This window comes from Saimiri boliviensis, chromosome 2, assembly GCF_048565385.1.
Source record: "Saimiri boliviensis isolate mSaiBol1 chromosome 2, mSaiBol1.pri, whole genome shotgun sequence".
Lineage (NCBI taxonomy): Eukaryota > Metazoa > Chordata > Mammalia > Primates > Cebidae > Saimiri > Saimiri boliviensis.
The window spans coordinates 153,325,490-153,340,230 of record NC_133450.1 but is presented as its reverse complement, the minus strand read 5'-3'; the positions used below and the strand labels follow the sequence as shown (position 1 = coordinate 153,340,230).

Below are 14,741 nucleotides of genomic sequence, written 5' to 3'. Positions count from 1 at the left end.
CAGAGTGAACTACCCAGCATGTCAATTTGCAGTTGTTGCTGGGTGCAGTGGCTCACTCCTGTAATGCCACCCCTTTGGGAGGCCGAGGCAGACGGATCATTTGGGTTCAGGAGTTTGAGACCATCCTGGCCAACATGGTGAAACCCCGTCTCTATAAAAACACAAAAATTAGCTGGGCATGGTGGCGTGTTCCTGTAACCCCAGCTACTCAGGAGGCTGAGGCAGGAGAATCACTTGCACCTCGGAGGTAGAGGTTGTAGTGAGCAAAGATTGCACCACTGCACTCTAGCCTGGGTGACAGAGCAAGACTCAGTCTCAAAAAAAAAAAAAAAAAAAGCAGTTGTAGTACACTAGAGTTTAGAGTTTCTGCATTTCCTGCCCAAACATACATGATGATATATCTAATCCTAGCCCTAACTGCACACTGTTTCAGCCTTGCAGAAAACTCTGCAACATCATGATACACACCTCAACATTCTAATACTGTGAATTTGCACTAAACTGTGTTTACAGTGGCTGCCCCTCCTTAACAGGCCAAAAAACTCCATTTCCTCTTACTGCTTTTCATATCAATAAAAAAACAAGCATCCACCTAAGGCAAACATACTCAAGTTTCTCTGCAAGTTTTCAGAGAAAGAAAATTAGGAGAGTCACTAAAAGGGCGACAGTATGGTCAATTTCCTTTGCATATTACCTAATTTCCTTCAGGTGGCTGTGGCACAGTAGGGCTTGATTTTCTGACTTTACTATGGTATCACCACAGCAAATTAATCTTTCAAATATCCAGGTAAGTCAGAGATCATGATTTGGGTCTTTAACTGAACAGGAATTAGGTGCAAGATGTCTAATTCAGAACACCTGAAGGTTTTTTTTTTTTTTTTTTTTTTTAGATGGAGTCTTGCTCTGTCGCCCAGGCTGGAGAGCAGTGGGGTGATCTCAGCTCACTACAACCTCCACCTTTCGGGTTCAAGAGATTCTTCTGCCTCAGCCTCCTGAGTAGCTGGGACCACAGGCATGCGCCACCATGCCGGCTACTTAGGATGCTGAAGCCTGAGAATCCCTTGACCCCAGGAGGTGGAGACTGCAGTGAATCAAGATACAACACTGCACTCCACCCTAAGCGACCAAGTGAGTCTCAAAAACGAAAAAGTAAAAAAAAAAAAAAAAAAAAAAAGAGAGAGAGAGAGAGAGAGACTCAATGTACAAACTGCTATTTTTCCTGCCCAAAACTCTGCCAAGTTTGCATTATAAAGGAGTAACCAAGAGAATAAAAATTTAAGTTACTTGAGAGTTATCATAGCTACCAAAAAAAACCCCAACTAGTCCCCAAAAAATACTTTTATTGCTTCAACTGCAGCTGGAAGCCTACTTCTCTAAATCCTATGGGGATGTCCTATCTTTCTCTTCCTCAATGCTCCCAACAGATCCCTGCCAACCCTGAGCAGGAGGAACTGCAGGAAGCAAATGTATGCTGTCAAATCAATGCCCAGGAGTCCCGGAGGCCTGGGTTTTCATCCCAGCTCTGCCTCTGATTGGTTATGTGACCTCCATTCACATCTCTGCCTCCATTTTCTTCTTTTTTTTTTTTTTTTAGATAGAGTCTTGATCTGTCACCCAGGCTGGATGGCAGTGGCTGGATCACAGCTTACTGCAACCTCTACCTCCTGGGTTCAAGTAATTCTCCTTTCTCAGCATTCCAAGCAGCTGGGATTACAGGTGCATGCCACCATACCCGGTTACATTTTTGTGTTTTTAGTAGAGATAGAGTTTTACCACGTAGGCCAAGCTGGTCTTGAACTCTTGACCTCATAAACCAACCGCCTTGGCCTCCCAAAGTGCTGGGATTACAGATGTGAGCCACCACGCCTGATCTGCCTCCATTTTCGTATCTATAAAATGGGGGAGTCGGACTAGACCAGGGTAAAACACCAACTCTAAATAGATGTAATAGGCTCTGAATCCAGATTAGCCTGGGAAATCCTGGACTGCACAGGTTTCTGCACTGCAGGATTTTCACATATGTGCATTATAGGCTGGGCACAGTGGCTCACACCTGTAACTCCAGCATTTTGGGAGGCTGAGACAGGAGGATTGCTTGAAGCCAATAGTTCAAGCCCAGCCTGGGCAACATAGTGAGACTTCATCTCTATAAAATTAAAAATGAAAATAAAATAAAAAGAAGATGGGTGCATTGTAACTCACCAAGAGGGAGTGTTGTCCAAGATTTACTTGACCACAGAATTCTTTTGTTCCCAGAAACAAGTGGGACACACGTGGGGATGGTGGAGTGGAGAATCTCTGTTCCCTTTGAGAGCTTCCTTTCTCCGGCTCACGCCTGGCCTTACTGCCACTTCCTGGCTGGGCCCCATCTTGTCTTTGCACATGTGCCATTGTGTCCAATCCTACTTCTCAGCTCCCAGTGATCATTCTCCCAATGCAAATGGAATAACCTCATTCTCTTCATTTCTCTGCAAATCTGGATCCATCATTAATTGTCAAAATGTAAAAATGGTATGATCCTTAAAACAAAAAACAAAAACGAAACAAGCAATACGGCCGGGCGCGGTGGCTCAAGCCTGTAATCCCAGCACTTTGGGAGGCCGTGGCGGGCGGATCACGAGGTCAAAAGATCGAGACCAGCCTGGCCAACATGGTGAAACTCCGTCTCTACTAAAAATACAAAAATTAGTTGGGCATGGTGGCGCATGCCTGTAGTCCCAGCTACTCGGGAGGCTGAGGCAGGAGAATTGCTTGAACACGGGAGGCAGAGGTTGCAGTGAGCCGAGATTGTGCCACTGCACTCTAGCTTGGCGCCTGGGGACAGAGTGAGACTCTGTCTCAAAAGAAAACAAAAACAAAAACAAACAAACAAACAAAAAAACAAAAAAAACAAGCAATACAGGAAAATAGAAGTAAAAAAAATAAAAATTTACTCCAATTTTCACCACTCAGAAATAATTCTACAAAACAGTTTTTAATTGAGTTAGTTGATCCTACAGCTGGCAACAGCTTGTTTATTTATTATTTGTTTACATAGTGTTTCAATTACAAATTACGTGGTAAAAGAATTAAGGCCAAGCATGGTGGCTCTGCCTGTAATCCCAGCACTCTGGGAGGCAGAAGCAGGTGGATCACCTGAGGTCAGAAGTTCAAGACTAGTCTGGCCAACATGGAGAAACCCCATCTCTACTAACAATACAGAAAAATTAGCCGGGCGTGGAGGCACATGCCTGTAATCCCAGCTACTTGGAGGCTGAGGCAGGAGAACTGCTTAAACCTGGGAGTTAGAGGATGCAGTGAGCCGAGATCAACCCATTGCACTCCAGCCTTGGCAACAAGAATGAAACTCTATCTCAAAAAGAAAAAAAAAATATGTTGAGGTACTAACCTCCAGTACCTCAGAATGTAACCTCATCTGGAAATAAGATTGTTGCAGATGTTTTAGTTAAATTAAGACAATGAGGTTGGCTGGGCATGGTGGCTCACGCCTGTAATCCCAGCACTTTGGGTGGCCAAAGCAGGTGGATCACCTTAGGTAGGAAGTTCAAGACCAGCCTGATCAACATGGAGAAACCCCATCTCTACTAAAAATACAAAAAAAAAAAAAAAAAAAAAAAAAAAAAAAAAAAAATTAGCTGGGTGTGGTGGCACATGCCTGTAATCCCAGCTAAGCTAATTGGGAGGCTGAGGCAGGAGAATCTCTTGAACCCGGGAGGTGGAGGTGGTGGTTAACAGAGATTATGCCATTGCACTCCAGGCTGGGCAACAGAGGGAAACTCTGTCTCAAAAAGAAAAAGAAAAAAGAATACCATGAGATGATAGAGGTAGAGACTGGAGTTATATAGTTGCAAGCTAAGGAACACCAAAGATTATCCGTGAAACCGGAAGCCAAGGAAAGATAGGTAACAGATTATCTAGAGCCATCAAAAGAGTAGAGTCCTGCTCATACCTTAATTTTCTATTTCTGTCCTCCAGAACTGTGAGATAATACATTTCTCTCTCTCTCTCTCTCTCTCTCTCTCTCTCTCTCTCTTCCATTAGGGTGACCAATCAACCTATTTCCTAGGTAATGAGAACTTTCCTGGGATTCAGGACTTTCAGGGCTAAAACTGGGAAAGTCTCTGGCAAACTAGAACAAGTTCGTCCCTACCAGCCGTGGGAAGAGTATTTATACCATGGAAACTGACCAGTACACTACTCTACTGGTAAGCTTTGCAGTTTCAATTGGTTAAACCCAAAAACAGAAAAAAAGAAAGAAGAAAAAGAAATAAAGTTTTTGCTAGATAATACTATAGTTACAAACCCAGCATTATGAATCACGTTTTGTTTTGTTTTGCTTTTGAGATGAAGTCTGGTTCTGTTGTCTATGCTGGAGTGCAGGGGTACAATCTCGGCTCACTGCAACCTCCGCCTCCCGGGTTCAAGTGATTCCCTTGCCTCAGCCTCCCAAGTAGCTGGGATTACAGGTGTGCGCTATCACACCTAGCTAATTTTTGCATGTTTAGTAGAGATGGGGTTTCATCATGTTGGCCAGGCTGCTCTCGAACTCCTGGCCTCAAATGATCCGCCTGCATTGGCCTCCCAAAGTGCTGGGATTACAGGTGTAAGCCCCCATGCCCAGCCCATGAATCACATTTGTAAAAAAAAATTTAAATACAAAGCTAAGAGATGTTCTCTCCCTAAACTTTACCTTCTCTTCCAGATCAACGGTATTTATTTATTTAGAGTACCAATATCAAAGTTGTTTTCAACTGGAAAAATACAATTATAAAATCTTAGAGTTGAACACAAGTTGGAAAACGTTAACAATGGCAATTTTTAAGGCCCTAACATTCTTTTTCCTAATAACTACATAACAGACATGCAGATGCTTCACACCCTCCTATGGACGTACACACCTAGATTTAAGGCTTACAATCAACTGTACTTGTCACAATCATTTATGGAGAATCAGCAGTGACTTATTGAACACTGGCACAGTGCTTAGCCCACCATATCTGTGGCATAAATAAAATAACTTCCAGGTAGCACCCCAGCGGCAATAACACCACCTTTCTCTTCCATTAGAGAAACTGCAGAGGAATTTGAAAGTGAGTGAATCTCCACTAGACCCAGCAGCAGCCTAGAGGTCTCCCTTTCTCAACCAGCCACAAGGCAGGAAGATGCTGTCAGAGGCATGCGAACCAGAGCAACTTCACCTTAAATAGGAGCTGGGTAAAATAAGGTTGAAACCTACTGCGCTGCACTCCCAGACAGTTAAGGCATTCTAAGTCACGGGAAGAGACAGGAGGTGGGCACATAATACAGGTCATAAAGACCTTGCTGATAAGACAGCTTACAGTAAAGGATCCAGCCAAAATCCACCAAAACTAACATGGCCACAAGAGCGACCTCTGGTCATCCTCACTGCTACACTCTCACCAGCACCATGATAGTTTACAAATGCCATGGCAACGTTAGAAAGTTACCCTACAAGGTCTAAAAAGGGGAGGCATGAATAATACACCGCTTGTTTAGCATATCATCAAGAAATAACCATAACAATGGGCAACCGGCAACCCCCAGGGCTGTTCTGTCTATGGAGTAGCCATTCTTTTATTTCTCTACTTTCTTTCTTTTTTTTTTTTTTTTTGAGACGGAGTTTCGCTCTTGTTACCCAGGCTGGAGTGCAATGGCGCAATCTCAGCTCACTGCAACCTCCTCCTCCTGGGCTCAGGCAATTCTCCTGCCTCAGCTTCCTGAGTAGCTGGGATTACAGGCACGTGCCACCATGCCCAGCTAATTTTTTGCACTTTTAGTAGAGACGGGGTTTCACCATGTTGACCAGGATGGTCTCGATCTCTCGACCTCGTGATCCACCCGCCTTGGCCTCCCAAAGTGCTGGGATTACAGGCTTGAGCCACCGCGCCCGGCTATTTCTCTACTTTCACTTTACTGTATGGGCTCTCCCTGAATTCTCTCTCTCTCCTCTCCCTCTCTCTCTCTCTCTCTGACGGAGTTTGGCTCATGTTGCCCAGGCTGGAGTACAACGGTGTGATCTTAGCTCACCACAACCCCCGCCTCCCGGGTTCAAGTGATTCTCCTGCCTTAGCCTCCGCCTCCCGAGTAGCTGGAATTACAGGCATGTGCCACCATGTCCAGCTAATTTTTGTATTTTTAGTACAGATGGGATTTCGCCATGTTGGCCAGGCTGGTCTCAAACTCCTGACCTCAGGTGATCTGCCTGCCTTGGCCTCCCAAAGTGCTGGGATTACAGGCGTGAGTCACTATGCCTTGGCTTCTGAATTCTTTCTTGTAGAGATCCAAGAAGTCTCTCTTGGAGTGTGGATTGGAACCCCTTTCTGGTAACACTCTACACCCTCCCTCCCTCCCTCTCTAACTCACTTGCCGCTCTCCCAGTTTCTCCTACCCACTGCTTGTAGCCAGAGGATCTGTTTAAAATGTTCAGCTACTAGGTGGAATGATCTCCAAGGTATATGGTATAGTAAAAAAAGAAAACAGCAACAAAACCCCAAGAAGTTTGTACTATGTACTGCCTTTTTTTTTTTTTTTTTTGACACAGTTTCACATTTGTTGCCAGGGCTGGAATGCAATGGCGCGATCTCTGCAACCTCTGCCTCCCGGGTTTAAGTGACTCTCCTGCCTCAGCCTCCTGAGTACTTGGGATGAAGCACCCACCACCATGCCTGGCTAATTTTGTGTGTGTGTATTTTTAGTAGAGATGGGGTTTCACCATGTTGGCCGGGTAGTCTTGAACTGGCTTCAGGTGATCCACCTGCCTCAGCCTCCCAAAGGGCTGGGATTACAGTAGTGAGCCACCATGCCTGGCCTGTGTACTGCCTTTTATAATTTAAAAAGCAGTTTTATGTATGCTTGCACAAAAAGGCAGCCTCATATGCTTATAGTACACACTAAGACCACAACTTTTTCCACAATGCATTTTATTGATTTACTTTTCTATTTCTTTTCTATCTCTGTATTTCACTAGACCATGAATGAATTTCTTGAGGGGAGGGAATGTGTTTGTTAACCTTTGTATCCTACACGTGGCTTGATTCAAAATAGAAAATGAATAACAGTTGGTTGAAAACATAAAATACTAAATAAAGGCAAAAATACAGTCCTTAACAGTTTCCTTGTCCCAGTTAAATTTACTAAGCCAATTCTTTAATATAATCACAGATCCATCAAGGGTGTGTGCCACTTCCTACCATTTTAAGTGTTTTTTTTTTTTTAAATCAGGAAGAGCCAGAGGCAAAAAAGTCATGCAATTAACCACGAGAGAGTGTGCATGCACGCGCGCGCGCACACACACACACACACACACACATAGGCGCAAACATCTAATTAGGAAAACCAAAACAAAACCAATTTACAAGCCTTGGCTCATCATCTCAATAGCTACTTGCACTAATCCTGTAATTTATGTCTCCTAAACACTGTTATTTTCCTTCTCTGGGCATTAAGCAACTTGGGAAAGGATTCCAGGAAAATTTCAACACTACTGACACTCATGATTACTAATATTATTAATACTGTTTTCTTTTTAATGGCCAGTCTTCTAAATGCTTGTATCCAGCCGTAGACAAGAATGTATTTTATAGGATTGCAGCCGAATGCAGCCCTGTACACTATCTACTGGGAGTCTCCAGCCTTCCCAGTACTAACCTTGTTTCCCAAAGCCCCTTGGCTCACTGCAACCTTCGCCTCCCAGGTTCAAGATCTCCCTTCTTTCCAAGGGGCCCTTGGGATTCCTTCTCTTGTCACAGCTCCTTGTCACTGACACACCCTTGGAGCAGGAAGAGGGAAGTGGCCACCTACCCTACCTTCCTCCTTTCTAGGAGGGCGGGGGTGGAGGTGAGGGGTCTGGGGAGGGGATGCAGTGGAGGGAGAGTTAGTGCCTGGTCCTGCCTTCCTCCCTCCCACCAACCCAGCAGATTTCCTTCCCAGGGCAGTAGCCAGTGGCGCCAGGAAATTATTTCCCTTATCAGCCCTCACTCTGAACAGCAAGAAAGGAAAGGTTTTGATTCTTCCCTGAAAAGGAAGGGAATCTAACTTTACTTTTTGGTTTTTCAAATAACCGGTATTAGCACCTCGAGGGTTCATCCTAACATGTCCAGGGCTTTTGATTTCTCTTTTGATGGAGTTCTTGGATCTTAGAATTCCCCTGTAGAGTTAGTCAAGGATGCAGCCCTGGAGTTTATCAGGGGTTTGCTTGGCTAAATGACACTCCTTAGGAGTCAGATGACTTCGTTTGTTTGTTGTGTTTTTGAGACGAAGTCTCAGTCTTGCTCTGTCACCCAGGCTGGAGTGCAGGGATGTGATCTTGGCTCACTGGAACCTCTGCCTCCCAGGTTCAAGCAATTCCCCTGCCTCAGACTCCTGAGTAGCTGGGACTATGGGCATACGCCACCACACCAGGACAATTTTTTGTATTTTAGGAGAGAATGGGGTTTTATCATGTTGACCAAGACAATCTTGATCTCCTGATCTTGTGATCCGCCCACCTTGGCCTCCCAAAGTGCTGGGATTATGGGCGTGAGCCACTGTGCCCGGCCTAGGAGTCTGATGACTTTCTACCTTTTTGTACCAGTTACATTGGGCATAGGAGTGACCCTGACAACTCTTTTTGAAACTCTGGTGAAAAATTCTAAGTGAGAGAAGGGGATCCAGAAGAGAAGCTGGCGTCTTCCTCCTGAGTGGCGTGAGAGCAGTGAACCACAAAGATGAAGACTAGTTCTGGTGTAAAGGGATGGAGGCTGAGCTCCATTTAGGTTCCAATGAGCATCTAGAAAGGTGTTTTACTGGGATGTTTTTATCATGCCCTGTGTTATAAGGAGAATTTTCAATGCCACAAAAGAAGTAGCACTCAAATATAAATTTCCTCAGGAAGGCAATTTACTTCTGTAGAAGGGTGCTGCTCACAGATGGAACAACGGTGAGTGCACACCTGGACAAGTAGGGGAAGGGGTACTTATTCCCTGACGGAGGCCACTCCTACTGCTGCGTCATTCCCCTATTGGCTAGGGTTAGACCGCACTGTCTGGTCTAATTCTGATTGACTGTTGTAAAGGGGTATGAGCCAGAGTGGTGGGGTGGGTACTTTTAGCGGGAAGGATGGTTACAGGCAGGTCAGAACAGATAAGCAGGGGTCAAAGCAGGTGACCAGAGCAGGTGACTGGAGCAGGTGACCAGGATGAGTCAGGATGGAGCAGGGGATCAGGGGAACAGACGTGAACTACTGATTAGAACTGGTGGAAAAGGTTATTTACTGAAACTATGAGGAAGTTAAACTTTAAAATAGAGAATTAAAGAATAAGAGAGCTGAACATACTGAAATACTGATTCTTTGAGGAGAAACATGGGGTTCACTCCAACACCTGCAATCTATTAATTTTTCCCTTATTCATTCTTTTCTAAAACCCTTAAAAAAATCCCACTTGCCGGGCGCGGTGGCTCAAGCCTGTAATCCCAGCACTTTGGGAGGCCGAGGCGGGTGGATCACAAGGTGAAGAGATCGAGACCATCCTGGTCAACATGGTGAAACCCCGTCTCTACTAAAAATACAAAAAATTAGCTGGGCATGGTGGTGTGTGCCTGTAATCCCAGCTACTCAGGAGGCTGAGGCAGGAGAATTGCCTGAACCCAGGAGGCGGAGGTTGCGGTGAGCCGAGATCGCGCCATTGCACTCCAGCCTGGGTAACAAGAGCGAAACTCCTCCTCAAAAAAAAAAAAAAAAAAAAATCCCACTAGGGCTGTTCTTACCTTTAGAACTGTGAGCCTAGCGAAGCAGGAAAGCTTCTCTGGGAGCAAATGGCAGGGTAGAACAACCCCACCTCCACCTTGACCCATCCAGATGCTGCTAACACAGAGCGGGGGGCCAGCTTGAACATCCCCTCCCTATTCTTCCTCTCAGTGTTGGGCACACACCTGGCTGGGATAAAAGAGTCAGGTTGTTTGAAAGGCCTAGCTCTCTATGACTGGTGGAGGATGTCCAGGTTCTTGGCATCTTGAACAAAGAATTGGACAAAACGCATCAACAAAGCAAGGAAGGAAATAAAGGAATTTATTTAAAATGAAAGTAGAGAGGCCAGGCGCAGTGGCTCACGCCTGTAATCCCAGCACTTTGGGAGGCCGAGGCGGGTGGATCACGAGGTCAAGAGATCGAGATCATCCTGGTCAACATGGTGAAACCCCGTCTCTACTAAAAATACAAAAAATTAGCTGGGCATGGTGGTGTGTGCCTGTAATCCCAGCTACTCAGGAGGCTGAGGCAGGAGAATTGTCTGAACCCAGGAGGCGGAGGTTGCGGTGAGCCGAGATCGTGCCATTGCACTCCAGCCTGGGTAACAAGAGCGAAACTGTCTCAAAAAACAAAAACAAAAACAAAAAATAATAAATAAAAAAATAAAATGAAAGTACACTCCACAGTGTGGGAGTGGGCCTGAGCATAGGGGCTCAAAGGCCCTGTTACAGAATTTTTTGGAGTTTAAATACCCTCTAGACAACTCCATTGGTTACTTGGGGTATGTCCTATGTAAATGAAGAGGATGAAGTAAAGTTACAGACATACACCCTATGAAGAGGATATTTCCTGTTACAGCTGAAGTGTGAATCAGCCTTATGTTCCCTATCTCCAGACTCTATCTTCCTGCCTCATCTTTTTCCTTTTTTCATTCCCTGTGCCACACAGAAAAGTTCCTTTGTGTTTCCAGGACTGTCAGAGGTGTCAACCAGAGTGACTCCATCTTGAATAAAGGCCAAATAAAGCCAAACCTGCTGGGTTATGTTCCCCAGGAATTGGGTGTTCTTGCTCATGAGATGTTTATGGTTCAGGGAATGAGTGAATGATGATAACTAACAACTCAGAACTTGTGGAAATGTCCCAGTAGTTTAAGAACAAAAAGCATTCTTAGTTAAGAATAGGTTTTGCTTTAAATATAATAATATACTCATAAATTATTGCTGAAATCAATAGTAACAGGAAAATAACAGTACAAATAGCCTGTCACAAGCTGATCACAAGCCTTTGTAACAAAGTACACTATTCTTACACAACCTACATAAGGAAGCACTACATTTAAGGTAGCACTTTCCTACTGTTTTCTGAGGATGCTCTACTTTGTAATTCAGTAATCTCTACTAACCTATCTTAACTTCACTATACACTGCAACTCACCCTGCATTCTTTCCCAGGCAAGATCCAAGAACACACTCCTGGGGGCTGGAACAAGACCCCTTTTTCCATGACAGGACGGGAACCAGATCTGGAAGAAGCAGGATTCTGCAGGCAGCACACAAAATTAGATGACAAGAATAAGGGGCCCTTAAATGGGGAAGAAATAAATGGGAAGTCCAATGGAGAAAGATTCCTTCAATGACAGCTGGTGGATGCTGTGAGGGGCCCTTGAGGGTTTGGAACAGGACTCTCCCACCCAACGGGAGAACCAGGATGCATTGCCGAGAGCTAGTAGGCTAGGAGAGTGCAGTGGTTCTCTTTCAAAAAACATCTCAGGACCCTTTATATTCTTGAGTTACACAGGGCTCCAAAGAGCTTTGGTTTGTTTGTTATAGCTATTCTTTTTATCATATTTAAAATTAAAACTGAGAAATTTTGGAAATGTTCATCTGCTCATTAATTTAGAAATAATAGCTGGGTGTGGTGACTCATGCCTGTGGTCCCAGCACTTTGGAAGGCTGAGGCAAGAGAATCACTTGAGCTCAAGAGTTTGAGATCAGCCTGGGCAATGTAGCGAAACCCCATCTCTACAAAAAAATACACACAAAAAAATTAGCCAGGAGTGACTTCATGTGCCTGTATTCCCAGCTACTCGGGACACTGAGGTGGGAGGATCCCTTGAGCCTGGAAATGCAAGACTATAGTGAGCCATGATCATGCTACTGTATTCCAGGCTGGGTGACAGCCTGGGACCCTGAAAAAGGAAAAGGAAAAGGAAGAAAGGAAGAAAAGAAAGAAAGAAAAAAAAAGAGAAAGAAGAAATAACAAGACAGATCCAAGATGGCAGACTAGGAGCAGCTCAAGATTGCAGCTCCCAGCGAAAGTACAGAGGGTGAGTGGACGCTGCATTCCTAGGCGGAGAAGCCCCATGGGTCGCCAGCGCGGCTGTTTTGGCTGGTGCCGCGGTTCTCCACACAAAATACACGGGTCCGGGCACCATTTTAGCTGGCGATTGGAGCTCGTGGGAGACAGAGTCACCCATTCAACAGGCAAAAAAGGGGACTGAAACAGGGAGCCAGGCCAGGAGATTCCCGGGCAAAAAAGCGCCACGAATCTCAGCGTGGCTGTTTCAGCTGGCACAGTGGGTCACCACACAGGAAATCACACAGATCCCGGTGCCTTTTCAACAGGTGACTGGAACACCTGGGAGACAGAGTCACCCACTGAACTGAAAAAAAAAAAAAAAATAAAATAAAAAGGGCTCTGAGGCAGGGAGCCAGGTGATCAGGCTTGGCTGGTCCCACCCCCCCCACCACACACACATAAAAAAAACAGCAATCTGAAACGCTCTGGATTGAGAGTTTCACAGCAAGCACAACTGAACCCCGAATGGCCCAGCTCTGTGGGGGAGAGGCGTCCACCATTACCAAGGCAGTCCACCACTACGGAAGTAGTCTGCCATTGCTGAGGCAGCCCGCCATTGCCCAGGCAGCCCACCATTATAGAGAGAGTCCGCCATCATAAAAAAGAAAAGAGAGAATAATCAAATACATGCAATAAAAAACAATAAAGGGGATATCACCACAGATTCCACAGAAATACAAACCATCATCAGAGATTATTACAAACCACTCTATGCACATAAACTAGTAAACCTGGAAGAAATGGAAAAATTCCTGGACACTTGCATCCTCCCAAGCCTAAACCAGGAAGAAGTCCAAACCCTGAATAGATCAATAACAAGGTCTGAAGTTGAGGCAGCAATTAAGAGCCTACCAACCAAAAAAAGCCCAGGTCCAGATGGGTTCACAGCCGAATTCTACCAGACATACAAAGAGGAGCTGGTACCACTTCTTCTGAAACTATTCCAAACAATCCAAAAAGAGGGAATCCTTCCCAAATCATTTTATGAGACCAACATCATCCTGATACCAAAACCTGGCAGAGACTCAGCAAAAAAAGAAAACTTCAGGCCAATATCCATGATGAACATAGATGCAAAAATCTTCAATAAAATACTGGCAAACTGATTGCAAAAGTACGTCAAAAAGCTTATCCACCATGATCAAGTAGGCTTCATCCTGGGGATGCAAGGTTGGTTCAACATATGCAAGTCCATAAACGTAATTCACCACATAAACAGAACCAAAGCAAAAACACATGATTATCTCAATTGATGCAGAAAAGGCCTTTGACAAAATTCAACAGCTCTTTATGCTAAAACCCCTCAGTAAACTAGGTATTAATGCAACATATCTCAAAATAATAAAAGCTATTTATGACAAACCAACAGCCAATATCATACTGAATGGGCAAAAACTGAAAGCATTCCCTTTGAAATTTGGCACTAGACAAGGATGCCCTCTCTCACCACTCCTATTCAATATAGTACTGAAAGTTCTATACAGAGCAATCAGGCAAGAAAAAGAAATAAAGGGTATTCAAATAGGAAAGGAGGAAGTCAAATTGTCTCTACTTATAGATGACATGATTGTATATCTAGACGACCCCATCGCCTCAGCCCAAAATCTCCTGAAACTGATAAGCAACTTCAGCAAAGTCTCAGGATACAAAATCAACATGCAAAAATCACAAGCATTCCTATACACCAATAATAGACTTAAAGAGAGCCAAATCAAGAATAAACTGCCATTCACAATTGCTACATAGAGAATAAAATACCCAGGAATACAACTAACAAGGAACGTAAAGGACCTCTTCAAGAAGAACTACAAACTACTGCTCAACGAAATAAGAGAGGACACAAACAGATGGTGAAACATTCCATGTTCATGGTTAGGAAGAATCAACATCGTGAAAATGGCCATACTGCCCAAAGTAATGTACAAATTCAACGCTATTCCCATCAAGCTACCAATGACCTTTTTAACAGAACTTGAAGAAAACCACTTTAAACTTCATATGGAACCAAAAGAGAGCCCGCATAGCTAAGTCAATTCTAAGCAAAAAGAACAAAGCTGGAGGCATCACACTACCAGACTCCAAACTATACTACAAGGCTACAGTAATCAAAACAGCATGGTACTGGTACCAAAACAGAGATATAGACCAATGGAACAGAACAGAGGCCTTGGAGGCAACACCACACATCTACAACCATCTGATCTTTGACAAACCTGACAAAAACAAGCAATGGGGAAAGGATCCCCTGTTTAATAAACGGTGTTGGGAAAACTGGCTAGCCATGTGCAGAAAGCAGAAACTGGACCCCTTCCTGACACCTTACACTAAAATTAATTCCAGATGGATTAAAGATTTAAACATAAGAACTGGCCAGGCGTGGTGGCTCAAACCTGTAATCCCAGCACTTTGGGAGGCCGAGGTGGGTGGATCATGAGGTCGAGAGATCGAGACCATCCTGGTCAACATGGTGAAACCCCGTCTCTACTAAAAATACAAAAAAATTAGCTGGGCATGGTGGCACGTGCCTGTAATCCCAGCTACTCAGGAGGCTGAGGCAGGAGAATTGCCTGAACCCCAGGAGGCGGAGGTTGCGGTGAGCCAAGATCGCACCATTGCACTCCAGCCTAGGTAACCAGAG

General features: G+C 44.6%; 1 protein-coding gene across 7 annotated transcripts in view; it reads right to left on the bottom strand.

Annotated features, from left to right (window-relative positions):
* FXN (frataxin) overlaps positions 1-14,741 on the bottom strand; it is a 69,672-nt gene that overhangs the window by 16,617 nt on the left and 38,314 nt on the right. For 3 of the 7 annotated variants that reach the window (XM_074394710.1, XM_074394712.1, XM_074394713.1), the window contains exon 5: positions 11,180-11,284. The exons of 2 other annotated variants lie outside the window; for them this stretch is intronic. In XM_074394710.1, the coding sequence (XP_074250811.1) occupies positions 11,180-11,284 (105 nt within the window). The remainder of the gene's footprint in view (positions 1-11,179; positions 11,285-14,741) is intronic. 2 more of the 7 variants (XR_012516565.1, XM_039461535.2) reach the window with 1 other exon arrangement.